Source organism: Apostichopus japonicus, chromosome 9 (assembly GCF_037975245.1).
Source record: "Apostichopus japonicus isolate 1M-3 chromosome 9, ASM3797524v1, whole genome shotgun sequence".
Lineage (NCBI taxonomy): Eukaryota > Metazoa > Echinodermata > Holothuroidea > Aspidochirotida > Stichopodidae > Apostichopus > Apostichopus japonicus.
In genome coordinates, this window is record NC_092569.1 from 26,736,267 (window position 1) to 26,757,357 (window position 21,091).

Consider the following 21,091-nt stretch of genomic DNA (forward strand, 5'->3'; position numbering starts at 1 on the left):
AAAAGAGAATACATAAACAGAAAATGAAAACATTTAGTGGTTCTGATGCCTAAATATATTCATAGTGTGGTAAGCCATGTATACATTAATATTCATGTACTTGTGCTCCATGAATATTAATGAGGTAAAAATTGTTGTTTTGAAAGTACATGTAGTCTGTAGACACTATGTAGTTACAGCACCATGCCGAGTATGAACTAAACTGAACATACGGTTGCAGCAAAATTCATGAATATTAATGAAGTAAAAATTATTGTTGCAAGGAACATGTACTTGTCATGTAGTAACATCACCATACCAAGTATGTACTAAATCGGACATACGGTTGAAGAGATATTGACATTTTAAGAATTTTATGGTAAGACCCACCTTCTCATTAATATTTATGAGATGGGAACCAGAAACAATATGGCACATGTACTCTTCATAGGTCATCTACCTAGCAAGTTTGACATTGATTCAACTTGTGTTTGTTTGAGATGTTGTGTTTACAAGCTGTTTTTAAAGATTTCCCATTAAGCCCCATCCACTCATGAATATTAATGAGGTCAAAACTGTTGTTGCAAAAGAATGTTATTACATCACCATAGCAAGTATGAACTAAATCGGACATACGGTTGCACAGAGATTGACATTTTAAAGCCCCCCCCCCCAACTCATTAGTATGCAAGACAACCCCACCACAAACAAGGGATCATCTACTGTCCCTGAACGACATATATACCATGACTGACCTCAATCACATATTTACTTCTTGAGATACCATGTTTATACTACTGTAGCTACTGTATGGCTACTGTTAGGACATTACAGCTACTATAGGGCATCACATACACACACATACACCAATTTGACTGCATAGGTTCCAATGAATGCAAAGCATCAGAACCCAAAGAGAAATGAAAAGTGTAAATAGTATTCCTGTACTGCTTTTATTGTCCTTTTCAATATGGCCTTTCAGGAAAAAACAAATTCATCATTAGGAACAAATCCTAAGAGAGAAACACAAGACAGCAACATGTGTTAGTTTGCACTCTGGATCAGTTGTACTCTCTACATGGTATTGGCTTTAAAATACATCCAATACATAAAAACACCGATGCGGATATCAGTGGGTCGTGCGTGCAGTTCTTCTTGGTTTTCATGTAATGGGATAACAGAGGCAGAGGGTTTCATATCATTGAATTAGATTCAAACAAATACATTGGAAGGATGAATTGGATGTAATAAAAGAACAACAAAATAATTAGCACTAAAAAAGACACAGAAATAAAAGAAAACTGTTTAGCAAACTGCTTATCCACTAAAGAGACTGCGTAAGAGAATGTGTTAAAGTAAGTTTGGTCTGATGTGTCGATCCTAGCAGGACCTTCTGCTAGGATCCTGCTAGGATCGAAACGTCAGGCCAACTTACTTTTACACAAAAAAGAAATAGCTTCGAAAAGGGCCACAAAGAACAGCGCTTACTTTATCGTCACAGCGTAACAACCTATAGATAGCATTCTGAATGGTTTCCTTTGGAAGAATGTTATCAATGAGAGAAGTCTGACTTATTTACAATGCCTTTAGTCAAGCAATGGAACAGTCATAAACTTTCACGGCAGAATAGTTCACATTCCAACTCATAACAATATTCTCGACCGGAGCTTTCTCGTACAAATATTTAGCAGGAACCATTTAGAGAGGTTAACGGTCGTTGCTATGACGATCTCCAGCTCTGAATTGCAGATGAACTCTTAAAGTGGCTTCATTAATGCATTTTAAGAGAAAGATACAAAAAAGTCCATCACAGTTTATCATCCGTCTCTAGTTTCTTCTTCTGGAAAACCGACTGCACGATGTCGTTTAGTCCGCTCTCGGTCAGTGCCTTGACCAAGACCTCCTCGCATGCTTCGTTGCCCTTTTCCTCGAGCCAGCTTTTTAAGACATGTCTGCTCTGCTCTTTGACTTCGGCGAATTCTGTCTGGGTGTTTGAAATTTCGTCTTCAGTCAAGCCTAGTTCTACTGCGAGAGTTTTCCAGTTGGCTCCCAGTTTGAGGGCGACAAGATCCATATCTTCAGGAGAAACTTTGGTCACTTCCTTTTCTGTAAAAGAGAGAAATTTGAATCGTGAAACTTTATGACCAGGACAAACAAAGATGAAAATTGTCATACCATTTATTGTAGCTCAACATACCCAGCTCAAACCATGTCACTCTGTCGTATTTTGCTTTACTTTGGTCAATGCTATTTATCACCGTTGACCCACTCCAGCCCCACCCAAGTCAATGGGAGAGGACACAAAACCGAAGTCAATATTTACAGGCACAATCAGAACCAGAATGAAGAATAAATCAGCTCTGTGATCCACCTGATGGTTCTGCTATCTTTCGATGATTTTAACTATCATCTCTTGCGACCAAGAAATAAAAAGTGATGCCATCTGTACCTTAAACTGGCTGACGGCAGCCACACGCTGGTGCCGAGCCAGCAAATTGGTGGGTCAATCCGCCACTGACCACAACTCAGCCGAGGTTGATCCAACTTGATACAGAGTCAACTCACGTAACCTCTACCACGCAATCTCAAGCAAACCTCACCAACCAGACTTTGACCAATATGACACAATTCTTCCCAAATTAACACTACCCAACTCGACCAAAACTTTGACAGACAATTCTGAGCCAAATGGACACAGACCCACTCAAGTTAACTCTTCCCAGCCCAAGACAAACAGACACCAACATGATTTTGAGCCAACATTTCCAAACTACATTAATAAAACTTAAGAAAATGACACTACTCTAACCTGACTTCACCCTGACCTGACATAAACTAAGATTATTATAGAAGACCATTATACCTTCTTCCCCAGCTTTCAGCAACTCGTCGTTATCCATGGCTTCGGTCTTGATTTCTTCAACGTTGTTGAATTGCTGTAGATGAATATTTGATACAGTTATCTTATTGGACATGTCGCTATGGGGCTGCAAGGAGGTTACACATAAGATTATGACTTTTGAGTTTATAAATGACGACATCTTGCATTGTAACCGAAGTCAATGTAAATATAAAACACATGCAAACAATTTGCCTTGTTATAAGGAAAGGTGCATAAAAAAAGAAGAGATAAAATGGGTAAACTTTGCTTCTTTTGAAATACCAAAGATCTAGAACAGGTTTTCTAACTTTGGGGTTACAGGTCCTGCTTCATGCCAACCTAGCCATCTAGCCGTAAATTGGAGGCCACCAATCCCCGTCTTACAAACCATGTCTTTGTCAATCACAAACAAAAACAACCTGAATAAAATGGTTCACTCCCAGAGAATGACAGGAAAATGAAACCAAGAGTATGGAACAATCTCTGCACAGTTTAACAAGAGAAATTGAATCAACTCATAATAATGACATGATATAAACTTTAGCTACCTATTGAGGCTGTACTATTAACTGTTCTATCGGTGATCATTGACATGGTATCAAACTGGAGGGCACAACCAGGGCCATCAAAAGCCAGGTTGGGCCCAGAGACAAATATATTACTGGGCTCCACTTTTTACTCTTCATTTTTCCTAGAGTTTATTGTGAAAATGAGAAAACAATTTTAATTCTTTTATCTCATATGTTTCCACATTTCCCGGCTCGTAATTGACAATGGGGGAGGGGGGGGGGGGTGGGTAGTCCTCTGACCTCCACCTTCCCCCTCAGGTCTGGACACATCAAATAAGGGAGACCACATGGTCTGCTAGACAAGAACCGCATTTCAAAGCTCGCTTGGAAACCTCTGAATTTTGGGTATGTCATGACCTCAATACTTATAATAGGAAATAAATGTACAGACTAAATAACAACAATTTTAATACAGTGCATATAAAAGGCTGGTGTTTGAGTATTAACATACATGTACGCTTATATGTTGAAGCCAGTACAGTACATATTCAACATACAGCCAGTACAGTACATATGCAGACCATCGGTTATGTGAAGCTGTGGGGATCTGAAAATATCGATAGTTTAGGGTTGATAAAATACTTCATTGGAACCCCTGAACAAACATACGCCCTGAGCGAGAGGTCATGCTGGACAAAGTATGGTGCTGTGACCTGGTTAGCCAGATGTTTGACCATTGGCCCTGTGACCTGGTCAGCAAGATGTTTGACCATCGCCCCTATGACCTGTTCAGCAAGACATTGACCATTGGCCCTGTGACCTGTTCAGCCAGATGTTTGACCATCGGCCCCTCCTCTGGATGCATTTAAACCATTAATATATTGTGCTCTGAAGGATACTTCAGCAATGATATTGTTAATTTATTACAATAATATCAAGAACAGTGTTTTAACTCTTGAGATAATCTAACATCTCAGCAGAGCCTACATAAATTTTCAGATAACAATCAGGGCTAAAAATATGTCCTTGTTACAAATTATTAGGGACAACTAGAGCTAACTGGACCTCTCTGGCCAAATCCAAGTTATATCCAAGGCAGAGGTGGTGGAAGATGGTTCAATGTGGAAGGAGGCTGGGTGGGTGGGGGGGGAGAGTGCAAACTTTGAGGGTGCAGGAGGACAGTCATGCCAGTTTAACATGAGAGTGGAACAACAAAATCACCTCAAAACTTCCCAACGATATGGATCCTCTGTGCTTTCTGTATCAAATTTTTCCATATTGGATGATTTTTTAATTTTTCAGTGAAGGAACTCCTTTTTAATCACATTTTTCTACAGTTCTCCACACAAAGGAGTACTTCTAACTACAAAGTTAAACTTGTTCATAGAGACTTACAAGTTTATGAGATAGGACCCATTTAAGTTTGCCCCACCCCCCTTACTTCTCATCTGTGGCACCACTACCTTTAACAGCTAGTACAGACATTGCACAGCTGGATATAAAACATATGGCAACTCATGAAATGTAACAAGCTACTTAAAACTTACCGGCATTTCCTTGGCCAGTTTTGTGGCCATCAATTCCAGATACGCTGGTATTGTCTTAACGGATGGCTGGGCAGCGATGGAGGTTGTCTGGAAAAAATGGGGGCTACGTCTTGCCAGGAGCCTCAGGGCTTGCCAAGCGTAGTTGCTATTATTAACAACTCTGAGTCGAAAAAAAAAATGAAAAAGTAAAAGTGAAAGTCAAATTTGGGAGAAAACAAAAACTTCACCAAATATTGCTAACTGAATAAATATGTTTTGATCGTAATCTTCAGATTCCTTGGACAACCAATATCATAAATGGTAAATAATACTTCTTAACAAAAAAACAGGTATCAAGTCCAGGGAATCATTTTAAATACTGCTCCAGTTTTGCAAAGCCATGTGAAGGCTTTCTTGAACTTTCTCTCTTATGAAAGTTTATGGCTTTTGTGTTCCAAAACTGACAGGGCCCAGCATTGATAAACGAGGTTATTGATTTTGCTTGTACTGTAGTGTTAGTTTACTACAAGCGCAAGTTTACTCTCTCAGACAATTTTGTTACAATTTTGCCAAAGGGTGTTCACACCGAGGGGCTTGTTGTAATACCTTCCTTAGTAGAGCTAACTTGCATACTGTTGAGCATAGATCGTTGAAAAGAGGGGACAGCCGGAGTTAAGATTGCCGAGATAACTATCTTTTTCCTTTCTTCAAATTACATTCATCCGCCGTTTAGTTTGCCGTGCATTACCTACTGGTTAATCAATGGTCAGCTGATGACAACCAACCAATCAGATTCAAGAAATTTGAAGCATGAATAAACAAGAGATAGCCCACTCGATACTCTTGCAAAAGCAAAAAAAAAAGTTGTGAAAATTAATTACAGTGGTTGCCATTAACGGGGAAGCAACTTATACAGAATTGGTGCAAAAATTAAAAAGGCACAAAAGATAACCCATTGCTAAACCTTTCACACCAATTACAGATTAGCATAATAAGTAACATTTGCTTGGTTAAAACGCCCAATTTTACCACCTTGCCCAAATTTACAACCTTGCCAATGAAACTGGTTCGCTTAAACATAACTCACTTGAAGTCATCTTCAATCATGGCCTCTGGATCAGCTTGCTCGATGGCTTCTTCAAAGAATGTCTCCAAAGATGGGAGGTACATTCTGCAAGAAGAGATACGTTAAGGAACAGTCCGTCATTTTGTAATTTAATATATCTACCAAAGCATTCAAATGGCAACTTCATTAGCTATTGTATTGTTTAAAGCATTCGTTAATGTTGGTTTTTGAGGATTTTTCTTCAATCGTCCTTAATACTGTAATCTCAAAATTAACATTTTCGATGTCACTTTTCCTAAGCGATTGATGAAATTGATGAAACTTGAACCTTGACCTCAAACATGGTCACACCGATTACAGCTAAAATCTACCAAAATTTTGCAGATAAGAAGGTAACCAATATTAGCTTTCCATGGAAAATAATAACTCTAACCACCATCTGAGTGTAACTAATCAAACAGAAAAAAGTACAATCACTTTCTCAGGAAAAATCCGAAAAAACAATCGTGAATGAAAACCTAGCTAAATTTGGTGGGATTTGAACGAGGGAGAAATTGTTTTTTTTTCTTAAAAATGAACTGCATTTCAGTGTCCGTAAGTGTATGCACGCATGGCGTATGTACTCTCTTTATTATGAATCAAGACGGTAAAATAACAGATTGAATGGAATAATATTTGTATATCTTAGCTGTTTGTGGGGAAGGCATTCATGTGAATTACCTCTATTCCTAAGATCGACAATAGTTGTGTGCAGTTTTTTTAATTTTAATAGCTCTCAAAAGTTATAAATTTTCACCGACTGATATATTTCTCTTACCTTTTCTCTGATCTACAAGCCTCGAGATTATTTGAACTCTGGTTCCAGAGTCGAGTCAGTTCCGGGCTACCCATGTCTACTTTCTCACTAGTAGGATTGAGTTCCAACTCTTCTCCTAGGGTTCTCTTTCGCGGTCTAAAAGGATCAATAAAATTACGGGAGAATAAACGACAAATGACTATACGTATCTTAGCTAGGTAGTAATCTAATTTTCAGGGTTCAAACTCCAACTAAAGAAATGTTTACTCTAATAGTCCCCTATTTCTCTTAAAACACAAGAAGTAACGAAAGGCAATATTACTTTGGCGGTTATTCAATAAACTAAACAATAATATTACAAATTTTTACTATCTAATATTTCTCCATCAACTGTGTCTCTGAATTCACAAAATGGATTCCATAAGCACTAAAAACTATACTTTTAAATATTTATTATTCTTAAAACATAAACATGTATTCATACCTCCTGTTTGGTTCTGATTCCTCTTTTGGCCTGGTAAGAGCAAGGAAAAAAATATATATATATAAATATTGAAACTTTAAACTGTAAACTTGAGATCAAATATAAGAAGAAATCATAGTACTAGAGAGTGAGTACCTCCTGTGGATCTGGTCCTCCTTTACAATTTTGAAAGCTAAACATGTTGACTTCAGCAAGTTGTTAGAACCTTTAAGAGACAATCAAATTGTTTCAATGATTGAAAATGCTCGCTCGTAACCAGATATGACACGTTAATATTATATATCATTATCCCCATTATTTTCAATCAGATTTTGACCACTTTTCTGTAAACCATCGGTCGCATACTTTGCTCGAGTTATGAATTATCTCGACCGTACTGAACTTGATCATTTCGAGCATTGCCTCTTCGTTACCAACCATCAGATGCTTTTCAGACACGAACATGTTTATATGTGATATCGACCTGACAGAAAGTTTGGACATTTAGTAACGCTGGAGACTCTCTGTGGACCCCCTACCTGACTGGATACATTTTTGACAAGGATGATATCATATCTATTTCTTCGCCAGTTCCTACTAAACCAAAAACGTGATCAGTAGCTTAAATCTGTGTGGTAGTGGGTTGTAACCAGCTACCGCGTACATCTCCGACACAATAAAGGTTTTGATGTGATCTTCGTTTTCTGGATTATGATGATAGGATCTGTCAAGTACTGTACTTTTCATAGTCAAACTTTGTAATAAACACCTTTGGCATCTTTCTGAGTGGTACTGAACCATCTCAACCTTCCTGAACTTCACAGCAGTGTTTGCGCTAGGATGTTAAGAAAGGGGGGAATTCCCTTCCCCAGTCAATTTATTTGGGGGGATCATAATAATAACAGTCATAATCATAGCGATTTATAATGCGCACATATCTGCCCTGCGGGGTGCTCAAGGCGCAAAATAGAGAAAACAAAAGGTATTGTAAAAGAACAGAAAAACTTAAATTAAATCAAATTTGGGGAGGGGATTGGGGGGGGTGGGATTTCTTGCTGTTAGTAGTTAGATGTAAATTGATATTTTGAAGGCACAAGGGCTGCATCCTGAAGAGGTAATTTGTACTTACTTCTCCTTCACAAAACTTGGACATCCTTCATTCTTCCAATTATTCCAGTGTTCCTCTCTGTCCAAAATATGCTAAGAGAGAAAAAATACAAGCAAAGTTATAATATAGCATTAACATGTTAAAAAAAATAAAAAATGAATCTCTTTTTATCTCATCTCCTAATATCCAGTCATCATTTCTTCTCCTTTCCATCATATTTAGACAACAATTTATCTAAATAACTAATGTTCAACATGATTATGTGCTGTTTGTTTTTGGGATGGACAGATTTATATATTTGCAAAAGTTTCTCCGTTTCTAATTCTTGCTTCCTGTAATAATAACAACATGTAACTTCTTTGGAGACTGCAGAGGGCTTCAGGAACTTGTCTTGCCCTTGAGGAAATAAAATAGCCGACTCCGGACGCGTCTAAATATGAGAACGGGTCGCACGAAACAGCATCGCGCATGCGCCAAAAGTACACGATTGCTCAATACAAACCAGTTGTCTAGTGATCATAATAGAGTGTGTTTGCCTTCAGGCTTGCACCTATCTGTCTATCTTGTGCACTAGTGAAGAGGGCAAGTTACTGGAGATCTTGGGTCTCATGATTTCCAGAGCATTAAAACTCGATCTTGATCGCCTTCGTGGGGGTTAGTGTCTCTGTGAAAGGGAGAACTTAAGGGGCTTTTTATCACGGCTACTCAAGCATTCGAACTACTAAGTCAATCACCCTTGCAGTATAAAATGACCCCTTTACATTTTTAAATGTACACAAGGATGTATCATAACCACTTTTCATATAGGTCCCCTCTCGGTGTTTTGACCAGTTGTGAAATCGTTTTTAAGGTTAACATATATATTTTTTTATTGCAATTAATTGGAGAATTAGTAGTCAGGTATGTTTGCCCTTCCCACAGAATGTGACCTTTACTTATTTTAACGTTTTTTTCATTTTTTTTATCACGAAATGACATCAAAACTGCATGATGAGGGGCTAATTTTAGCAACAAAGTTCATCTGGTATTTAACCTCCCCTTCCTCCCTGAATCCAGGTTACTACCTTTATATCTGCCGCAAATTTCTGTCCATCTGGTGGAGTTTCCTTCAGGAGTTCATAAACTTTATCCAGAGTTGTTTTCATAAATAGTTGCATCTCTTCCGTTAGCACCAAAGTTGCTCTAGAGGAATGAATAAAGGAACAGAGATAAAACTTCAATACAAAACACATCCCCCACAAACACACAAAAGAAAAGAAAAGAAAAAAACACATCCCCCACAAACACACAAAAGAAATAAAAAACACATACCCCACAAACACACAAAAGTTAATACAAAACACATTCCCCACAAACAAACAATAAAAAGAAATGAAAAAAGGGGGCAAAAAGACTTTTGTGTAAAAGGAAATAGTTCGGAAACCATGGGAACTACGACAGCACATTTTCACAACACATTACTAGTACTACTACTACTACTTATTATAAAAACACATTAATATATAGCGCAGAAAAATTTGCTCTTCACAGTCAATTTAAACAACACACAATCAACTGAAAGCGATTTGAAAGAAGTGCGTTTTGAGTTTGGACTTGAGCGAGCTCGGGCTGTCGATGGAACGTACAGAGGCAGGGAGCTTATTGCAACTGGGTAGGTGCCTAGAAGTAAAAGGTAGGATGGCCGAGGGTCTAACATTTCATTCTAGGTATGTAGAGAGCAGGCCATTTATTGTAGCGTAGCAGCGAATACCTCTTATTAAGCAAAAAGGCAAATGAATTCAGACAGATAAAATGGAGCTTGATATTGCAACGATTTAAAGATAAAATGCTCTATCTTAAATTTCTTCTGAAATTCAACAGGCAAGATTACAAAAGTATTAAAAGAATTAAACCGTACGTTTTGAATTTGACCTGCTGGCTGAGATACTGGAAAAGAATGAGGAATTGGACCAGAACGTAACGACGGAAAGATGAATCGCTCAGCTGAAGGTCAAATAACTGCAAGGAATGATGAGAAATGAGTATTAATGGTGGGCAGATTATGCATACTATGCGAAGCTAACATGTGGAAAGAAAAACATATTTCACACTTTTGAAAACCCCATACTCCATATCTGATGCCTAATTTGAGGTACAGCTCAAAGAATGCAACCTGTTTTTACAGGCTACTAAAACCATTGATTCTTCCCTGAAGTCAGACCACAGTAGGTGGTCTGTGATGTCATGATGATCAATCACAGTATGTGGTCTGTAATGTCATGACGATAAACCACAGTAGGTGGTCTGTGATGTCATGATGATAAACCACAGTAGGTGGTCTGTGCTGTCATGATGATAAATCACAGTAGGTGGTCTGTGTTGTCATGGTGATAAACCACAGTAGGTGGTCTGTGCTGTCATGATATTAAATCACAGTATGTGGTCTGTAATGTCATGATGATAAACCACAGTAGGTGGTCTGTGATGTCATGACGCTAAATTACAGTAGGTGGTCTGTGATGTCATGACGCTAAATTACAGTAGGTGGTCTGTGATGTCATGACGCTAAATCACAGTAGGTGGTCTGTGATGTCATGATGATAAATTACAGTAGGTGGTCTGTGATGTCATGACGCTAAATCACAGTAGGTGGTCTGTGATGTCATGACGCTAAATCACAGTAGGTGGTCGTTGATGTCATGATGCTAAATCACAGTAGGTGGTCTGTTATGTCATGCCGATAAATGACAGTAGTATAATAAAATATATACCTATATATAGAAAAAAATGTATACCTACTGTACATATACAAATTATATAAATATACCTATATATACTAAATATGTTGACGGTCAACTTAGTTTCTTGTATTTTGTAGGATGATGATTTCACAGACAAATAAAACCCTCCAGACTATCTTTACCACACTAAATTTTGCAAACAACTTTTGGAGTGCTATACCTTCTAACACAAGAACGATGTCTCACACAAGTCCACTCTCTATCTGAAGCAAACAATGTTTTCCTGCATTGGTAAATGTCAATCGTGCTAGTAGTAAGTTGGCCTTACATAGTCTTACCAGATGATTACCCCTAGGTGACATACAGTGAAGGGATAATAAGTGCTTGGTTCTCAGTTAAATTGATTAAGCAGCAGTTTCCTCCTTTGGAGCACGGAGGAATTCTCCTTCTACTTGAAACAAATACTATAAACTTATAATAACGCACAAACTTCCAGCTCTCCTATGAAATAAATTATGGACAAGACAGTTTGGTAATGTTTGCTTCTTGCGGCAAGATAGAAAAAAGAACCAAAAAATCAGCTACCTTTGATGTTCAAGATGTACTTCAATTATCATCTGTGCATTTTTTTGGTGCTGTTTTTTTGTTGTTTTTAAAACCCGAACGTTCAGACCCAAGTTTCCAGTGGTTTCTTTAAAAAATACTGTAGCATTCCTTATAAATTAATCTCAAGTACCCATTTGCAGAATTGCTTTGGAAATGTTTAAGTTATGGCTTTGGAAAGTGCATCGATATGTAGAAAAGTCATTGAAATCTGAGACACCTAGAGTGAAATTTCAAGTCAGGGTCTCTCAACAGAAAACGTGAATTCAGTCTGACCTTTGAAGACAAAATCTCACCCATAACTGCACTATTCTGGTATATGCATGTATATGCTGAATACCCTACCATTCCACCCTGCCACATTTCATTTCATTTCTTTTATTTCATCATAGATACATAAGAACAATAGAACAAAGTGGTATAGTATAAACAGGACACTAGAAAAACAATAGCAGTTTATCAAGCTAGCGACCAAAAATTAACCAATAACAATGAAAGAAAGAAACAAGGTAGAGTGTAGAGAAAAATAAACATGAGATTTTATCAATACTCAGTCAGCGTAGTTTTCAATTAGGTGGGCTTTTAGTTTGCGCTTAAACGTTACATAAGATTTAACATTGCTGAAACTAGGTTTGGATAGAGTCTGTTTCTACTGTCATACACTGTACTGGTTACTATGTAAAGTTATTAACTACTTTGAAGATTACTAACACATATTCCCTTGCCATCTAAATTAAAAAAACAAAAAAACATAGATCTCACAGACTATATTCGCATTTATATTATGAGCTGTTTCATTCAGGTGGGACTCCTATTGTTTGGTAGACAATAGCCTGAGCCTGCCGCAGTTGAATATTTATTTGTTGTCTGAAGTCTTTGGAGGTGACTATGTGATGTCATTAGCGATATTTGTAAGTCACTAGATTGTTCTCCCATTATGTCATCGAACTTTGAGATTTGTAGCGTCCCTGCATAGCCTTTGTTGCAACCGATCTTGTTTTTTTGCTCTGGCTTAGTTAATTATGTGAGAATCCCGGCTCTTCAAAGGATTCCTGACCGCCTCAAAGTGCTTAAGAAAAATAGGTTTTGAGATTGCTCTAACGCACACCACAGATTGGAAAATAGTGGAATTATGACAAAAGCGTCACCATGACTACCCACGACTACTTCTTGGAAATAACCTATACAATATCAAATTACACAATAAGGTTTAAACATTTTCCTAAGTTAGGTTCAATATCACTTTGATCTTTTGTATGCAACCATCAGTTTCTTTGACAAAAAAAAATGACACAAGAAAACTTGGTTATCACAGCACTTCTTACAAGAAAATGAAAAAGACACATATTTGGTGACATAGGATCAATATCACTATACCACACCATTTACTTTAAAAGCAAAACAAAAAGGCAGTTGTGGAAAAACGTCTTTCGAGAACATAACAAAACCAATGCATATTTGTGTTTAGTATCAAGCAAGGTCTTACCTTTTCACTGGTGAGATACTTAGCAAAGAAAACTGATGATTTGTCTTGAACGTTCGGCTTCTGTTTTGTTGTCATCGGTTCTTTGCCTTTTGTCGTCGTCGACGACGACGACGTGGAGTCTGTCTCTAACTTCATGCTACTGCAGGCGGCGAGAACGGAACGAGTATTCTGTGCAGAGTATTTCCAAGAGTTAAGTCAGTTAATTCAGAAATATAGAGGAGTGTACCCGTTATATTAAACTCAGTCTTAAAATGGGATCAAGATCTAGAATCGTAAACGGGTGGAAAGAGGTTGGTATAAATGGTTTTTATACCCTTTGGAAAGCAAAATATTCTCATTAAAATACATTTATTGACAAGTTTGGTTACAGGCTGCTGCAAAAGAATTTTTCATATTAAGTTTGACAAAATTACTGATACTGTTAGGAAAGGGGGGAAAAATACACAACTATATGAAGTTCATTAGCCCCACCTATCATAGTATGTCCCTTAGCAATGCCAAGGAAACGAAAAGAAAAACGTGCAATTTTCCCACCCCCCAAAAATCAAATAAACCATGAATTGTGTGGCTCATACAATAACATAAACAATTTCTTACCACCATCTAGGGTCAGAACGGTCCATAAGAAAAGTAGATTTTTAGTTATAATGCAATTTAAGGTACGTCCAATTATGAGATTGTTAGATTGCATTGCCTAAGATTGATATACATAAGTTTACCTTCATAAACTGTTTCCATTTATCCTTGGTGTAGCACTGCACGGGATCCCTGAAGTAGTCTTGCAGGGACCAGAACTTACGATACAGCTGGTAGTCGATGTGGTGTGAGGATGGTCCTTCACTCATCTCACCCTCTTCATACTCCATAGAAATAACAAAATAACACTTATTACCCAAAACAATATCAAGAAACAAACGAGAATTAATAGAAAAGGAATTCGCAAAAAAGGGGAATTCTTTTTAATGGGGCGTAAATGTTCGGTGACGCGGTCAGCAAGTCTGCGTTTACTTTCCGCCTCATATAAGACTGTACAATTTGTGCAGACGATAATATAGACGACACTAATTAGAGATGCAAGTGAAATGATTGGTGACCAGAAAAGTATACTATTAGGGCCAATAATACTGGTTAGTTTGTCTTTAAATACGCATTTACAAGTGTTACATCTCTTGCGTTGACAAGGGTATATTCTCTGGTTCTGATAAACGTTTGTGAGGGAGTGGATGTGTGATGGCCGGACCAGGTGATTAGAAATATTACGGTCCCGTTTATATGACATTAAAGGAAAATATGGAAATATCTCCTTCAGATCCATCTTGTTGCTGAGAATAGACGGATTTTCTCCTTGGGTACCCTCTCCCCTAAAGGTCTTCATTCCAAGTTTAATTTTCTTCAGTTCTCTCCCTCAGCTAATCCCCTTGTCATTATCCTCATTTCATATTCCTCTTCTCCCTTCCGTTCAGTGTGTGGTTCTCTTATTCATTTGAGACTGTGTGTTTTATCGTGTCTTGTTAGTTGTACTTTTGTATACCTCGTTGAAGGGTTTATACCCGAAACGTAGTAATTTAATAAATTTGCTCTTGCATAGTATCAACCATGTTTTCGAGCTCCATGTATTACTATCCTATGCAACGCAGTATTTCGAGCTATATATATATATATATATATATATATATATATATATATATATATATATATATATATATAAATTTAAATATAAATATATATATATATATATATATATATATATATATCTATATATATATATATAATAATAAAAAGTAAGATTTAGCAACAGCTGACATGTACTTTACTACTCTACTCGGTTTAATTTCACGATTCTTCGAAAATTTCATGAGAGTTTACACTAAATAAAATATCGCACCATAAAACCATTTTATCGGAGAGCAGGCCTACGCTTGTGTAATACAATAACAGAGATATATCAATCATATACATGCATGCAACAAAGCAAAGATAAATGAAAGAATAGGATGATAAGAGAAAGTTGAAAAGAGGCAGAGTGGTCAGTGTGTTTACTTATGAATCTTCTTAGAAATCAATAAACGATGTTTTATAGAGATTCAAAATGATGCATGAGGGATTTCTAAAACTTATTAAAAATATGATATGTGATCACTCATCCGTTGACAATATAACCGTTATATTATTATAGATATAGTTCAGGGTAAAGACAAAATCACACCTGCATATATTACACTGAGGGTGAAATGAAAAGCTGTATTTTGAGCTGTATAGGGTTAAGTTGATTTTGTTAGATTCTGACCAAGTCTCAGTTTAGTTGCACATAATTTGTTACCACATAATATCTCACTAAGTTGTCGATATGGTTGTCACGTCACTGCTGAATCGAACACAGTAGAAGCAACACAGCATCGTACAACCGATCACATCACCGAACAATCGACCACAACACCATACAATCGATCACATAACCGTACAATCGATCACATGACAGTACAATCGATCAAATCACAGTACAGTCGATCACATCACAGTACAATAGATCACATCACAGTACAGTCGATCACATCACAGTATAATCGATCAAATCACAGTACAGTCGATTACATCACCGTACAGTCGATCACATCACAGTACAGTCGATCACATCACAGTACGATCGATCACAACACCATACAATTGATCACATCACCGTAGAATCGAACTCGTCACTGTACAATCGATCGCATTGCCATGTGTGTGTGTGTGTAGGTCTGCGTATCCATGTTACTCTGTAAATGAAATTTATTCCGCTTTAACTTTTCATTTATTTTGTATGAAAAGCCCGTTCTGTTTTATGAGTGTATTTAAATATTATAATTATCATTTTTGTTATGAAAGGCCTATATAGTTGGAGCAATAAACCCTGATGAACCGCGTTTGATTAATATGACATTTACTTACGGGGTTTTATTAATCATGAGTTTTTAAGGCTTATTATATATTCTATTTAAAAATTGAATTTCTTTTTTATATCGTCTACCATGTTCAAAACGTGATATCTGTGCTATTATCAGAAGCAATTACCGCATCGCTGAGAATTAATATTCTCTTTATGATAACGAGAGCTTTTTCTTTCTGATTTTAAACAATGAGATGAGCCTATACAAAAAATTTGATGTAACTTTATGAGATATGGAAGACCACTGTTGTATATGTTCATGGATTTACAACTATATGATATAGTATAAAGGAAGTAATATCCAAAGATTAATCACTAATTCGTATATTGACGTAGCGTCCATTTTGGTTCACGAGTTGGTACAAAACTCCAATGTTTTGTAGATATTTATTCCAGTTATTGGATGACTTTCATTGTTACCAACGAAAAAACCATTGTGACATAAACCAGTTGAGTTTGAGAAAGGAGCTTCCACAAATATTTTCTTGTGGAGTTTTTAATGCTGTCAGAGCTCAGCCGTCGCATAATAACTGTTCAAATAATATGTTTAAAAAAAATCGTGCAAAAGTGCTCCTTTCCATAAATTTTAGCGCAATTTTCTGAATGACATAACAATTTCCCCCAGTGGCGTACTAAGCGGGTGGGGGTGGGGGTCCGCCCGGATTTCCGTCAGGGAGGTGCCATGCTACAGCCCCCATGCCCCCCAATTCCTTATTGTTTTTGTAAATCATTGTGTAATCAGTTCAAGGCTTTGCCAAAGATAGCATCATTTTGCATTTAAGTCACCTTACATTAAACACAATTTTCTCAAAGGGGAGGGGGAAGCCTTAGGCCCCCAGGCCGGAATTCCCGGCACGGGGTGACAAGGAAGAATTCGCCACGGGTGCCAGCTATTCTAGGTACGCCACTGGATTCACCATATTGTTATATATATAGTTTCTTTTCTTGTTCCTTTATACCCTTGTTGGCTATAACTTGGAGTATTCCTATTCAGTGGAGTCAAAAGGTTACCGACCTACGACAGGCTCATTTTTTTCCGTTGGCACCATGGATGTACACGTAATCATGCAAGGTATATCGGCCATGGCACCATGGATGTACACGTAATCATGCAAGGTATAACGGCCATGGCACCATGGATGTACACGTAATCATGCAAGGTATAAGGCCCATGGCACCATTTCTTTTCTATTTACCCGTTGTGATAAATCTGGTATAAATGGAGGCGTTATCGTTGGTCAAGATGATATGAAATGAGGACCAGAAAGGGGGAGGGGACTGACCAGTTGGCCAATCGGAGTGGTGGGGGATGGTGGGGGGGGGGAGGTTATTAGCCGCCAAATCAAATTCGATATTCAGCAATTGTAGTACAATATTTATTCTATAGTTCTACCCTACGCGTGTAGTTATCACTAAGAGAGTAAACGAAAGAAGTACAACGTCTACAAGCTCTTAAAGCATAAAAGAATATATATGTTTTTTAGCTTCACTCACATTCAAGCAGGTTTGGTTATTATTTAAGGATGAATTTAGTCTTAATACGTCATATTGACTGTCCAAGAAATAGGAATGAGTTGAGTGTAGGTAATGTTTCTGTATATAGTCTGGTTTGCGATATATTAATCTTTAAAGTATGCTCAAGTCCTGGAATGCTCCTTTAAGAATAAGTCGATGATGACGTCAGTTCCTCAGTGTAGGCCTAAATGTTAATCCATTGTTTAACAAGAGCACAGCGGGCACTATGGTTCATCGCTTAGTGGAATATTTAATAATGTTTGTCCTCACCCAAACTCATCATATTTATGCCCACATGTACCAGCTATTATAACCAACAACTGTATTCCACGTTTGGTCTTACAATCCGATTTAAGATTGTGGAGTTATTGGAAGTTTAATATTTTGGCCTCTCTCCAAACAAGAGCTCAAAGGGCACAATGGTTCTTTGCTTAGTGGAATATTAAAGCGTTGTATGTCCTCACCCAATATCATAATATTTATGCCCACATGTACCAGATTTAACCAACAACTGTATTCCATGTTTGGGTACAATCTGATTTAAGGTTGTGGAGTTATTGGAATTTTAATATTTTGGCCCCTCTCCAAACAAGAGCTCAACGGGCACTATGGTTCCTTGCTTAGTGGATTATTAAAGTGTTGTATGTCCTCACCCAATATCATAATATTTATGCCCACATGTACCAGATTTAACCAACAACTGTATTCCATGTTTGGTCTTACAATCCGATTTAAGGTTGTGGAGTTATTAGAATTTTAATATTTTGGCCTCTCTCCAAATAAGAGCTCAAAGGGCACAAAGGTTCCTTGCTTAGTGGAATATTAAAGCGTTGTATGTCCTCACCCAATATCACAATATTTATGCCCACATGTACCAGATATTATAACCAACAACTGTATTCCATGTTTGGATACAATCTGATTTAAGGTTTTGGCGTTATTGGAATTTTAAAATTTTGGTCGCTCCCCAAATACTTGGCCCAATAAAATTTGAATCTAAATGGCCCCAAAAATATTTGGCCCAAATAAAGTGGCTAAAAGATATAATTGCCAACTCCCCCAATATTGAATTCCAAAATCTGTGGACCCCAAAATATTGGGCCCCGCAAATTCGTGCCGGAATGCATTTGAGGTGTAAATAAAACATTTGGGCCCACTCAGCCCAAATATGGGCTCAGGAGTTTTTGGGGCCCAGATGGCCTGCATGTACCAGCTATTAACCAACAAAGGTCTCAAGTTATTACAATGTAACTTTTTTACGTTTGACCCCATAACCTCATTAATATTCATAAGGTCAGTGCTAAAAACGATAGGGCACACCTCAGTATAATACATCCACATATATCCAACACTCCGTTGTTGGGTTATCGTGAATCAAAGCAAGTGTCACAGACGCACACACACGCTAACCCGACTGCATAGGTTCCTTTGCTTCCAGCAAGAAACCAAAAATGGCAATAACTCAACCAAAATATTGTTCCTGTAACTTCATATGAACAGCAGACCACCATTGGTCGACATTCAACACTATTTGTCATTGATAAACTGCTAATGTCAATTTAAACAAATATTTCAGGCTATTGGTCTTATTTTCCTATTGAGTTTTGTGTTGCATCTGAGAAACTGAACTAAGGGATAGTGTATTAAACTAGTCCAGCCGCTTTACTTGATAGGCCTCGGATGTACTGAAGGATGTTTCTCAAATCTTTAAAGTTGTAACATCCTGGGGTGATAACAGAGTTGTTTAGCGGTCTATATACAAAAATTAATTTGGTGCTCTCAGTCAACCTTCAAGTTCTTTTCTGATGTTCACGCTCATTGAATATTATTGTCGCTTCATAATGATCTCGTTCATGACTGTAAAAATGATGGTTGGAAATTTAGAATCAGTGGGCCTTATATATTTTTACAATAAAATTGTATTCAGAACTTGGGATTAATCTCGACACTCTGTCCTGGGAGAGGATGTGAGGGTGGGTGTAGGCTATGGGCAGTGCCGTAACTCAGTGTAGCTGATGTGGACTCATTTTGCCAGGGCCCTATGGTGAGTATGACCGATAACCGCCTGAAGATAAGTGTTTAAAATCAGAATATTTATTAGTTTCCTTAAACAATGTTCAGTTCGTCAAGTTCTCTCACAATAACCATCATATTAGGAATTCAAACCAAAACCTGTCCTCAACAGGGAAAGCCTGATAGTGCCATATATATATATGTCAGGAGGGGACAAGTTTAGGAAGTTCTCAGCCAAAACCAAACCATGACTGGGCTTAGGTGAACGCAGACTCTCCTTTATGTATATCTATTGCTGCACCAAGGGTAGACTGCTCCCTGCAGCACCACTGGTAGGACCGGGCCAGGGAGTGGGGGGGGGGAGAGGAGAAGGGGGGGTTGATTGCATGTCACCTATTTTTATCTGATTATGCTTCTGGTCGAGATGGCATAATACAGAGTTGTAATGAGACACCTCATCCTAAGTACAAGCACTGATCAGTGATTTTCCTTTTACCGTGCTGGCGCTAATGACAGTAGGTCATGGGCCAGTCTGCCCTTGATGATGGCTCCCGGAAATGGATGGAACGAGTGACCAAAGAACATGGACAGAATAAGTGTTGACAATTATTACGCTATGTTTATTTGATGAATCTTGCACTAAGTAACAAATAAATAAATACATAAATACATATATTTATATATAATATATATCATTACGATTTTCATTTATATATATATATATATATATATATATATATTCATTTGCCTTTGTCGTTTACCTCCATTGCATTAACATAAAGTCTGTTCAAAGTATCTCTTTCGAGATCCGGCTTTAGGAATCACAAATGATTTTCGATTTGGTTAGCATCATGTTTGATCTCGAGAGTAAGGCAAAATATGTCACCAAAAACAGAACTAGTATTGTACAATACAGGTGACAAACGCCTACAGTGGAATTACGACCTTCCTTACCAGTTTCGAACCTCTGGACATACAATCAGCGTCCATAGCCTAGTGGTTAGGGTGTCCGCGTACAGAGCGGAAGGCCCGGGTTCGAATCCCGGTGGAGGCTGAAAGTTTATATATATATATATATATATATATGAATGAAAAGCGTAATGAGTTGGAAAATCAAGAAGAGTAAAAAAAAGAAAATCGTATATATATATATATATTTATATATATATATATATATATATATATATATATATATATATATATATATATATTAACATAAAGTCTGTTCAAAGTAGATCTTTTGAGATCCGGCTTTAGGAATCACAAATGATTTTCGAGTTGGTCAGCATCATGTTTGATCTCTAGAGTAAGGCAAAATATGTCACCAAAAACAGAACTAGTATTGTTCGATACAGGTGACAAACGCCTACAGTGGAATTACGATCTTCCTTACCGGTTTCGAACCTCTGGACATACAATCAGCGTCCATAGCCTAGTGGTTAGGGTGTCCGCGTACAGAGCGGAAGGCCCGTGGTTCGAATCCCGGTGGAGGCTGAAAGT

At 37.5% G+C, this 21,091-nt stretch overlaps 2 protein-coding genes and 1 non-coding gene across 3 annotated transcripts in view; 1 reads left to right on the forward strand and 2 right to left on the reverse strand.

The window, feature by feature from the left end:
- The window catches only part of LOC139974340 (fibrinogen-like protein A), a 161,148-nt gene that overhangs the window by 120,844 nt on the left and 19,213 nt on the right, over positions 1-21,091 (reverse strand). The window lies entirely within an intron of this gene.
- Positions 914-14,003, reverse strand: LOC139974338 (THO complex subunit 1-like). The gene is made up of 11 exons (XM_071981388.1): positions 13,857-14,003; positions 13,138-13,305; positions 10,226-10,326; positions 9,393-9,510; positions 8,350-8,420; positions 7,242-7,271; positions 6,779-6,913; positions 5,983-6,066; positions 4,917-5,076; positions 2,843-2,915; positions 914-2,085 (listed from the first exon to the last, which is right to left on the reverse strand). Exons 1-11 carry the CDS (start codon positions 14,001-14,003, stop codon positions 1,787-1,789), a joined length of 1,386 nt encoding a protein of 461 aa, XP_071837489.1. The 3' UTR covers positions 914-1,786.
- Positions 20,574-20,645, forward strand: Trnac-aca (transfer RNA cysteine (anticodon ACA)). Its single transcript has one exon. It is a non-coding gene; the product is annotated as a tRNA-Cys (tRNA).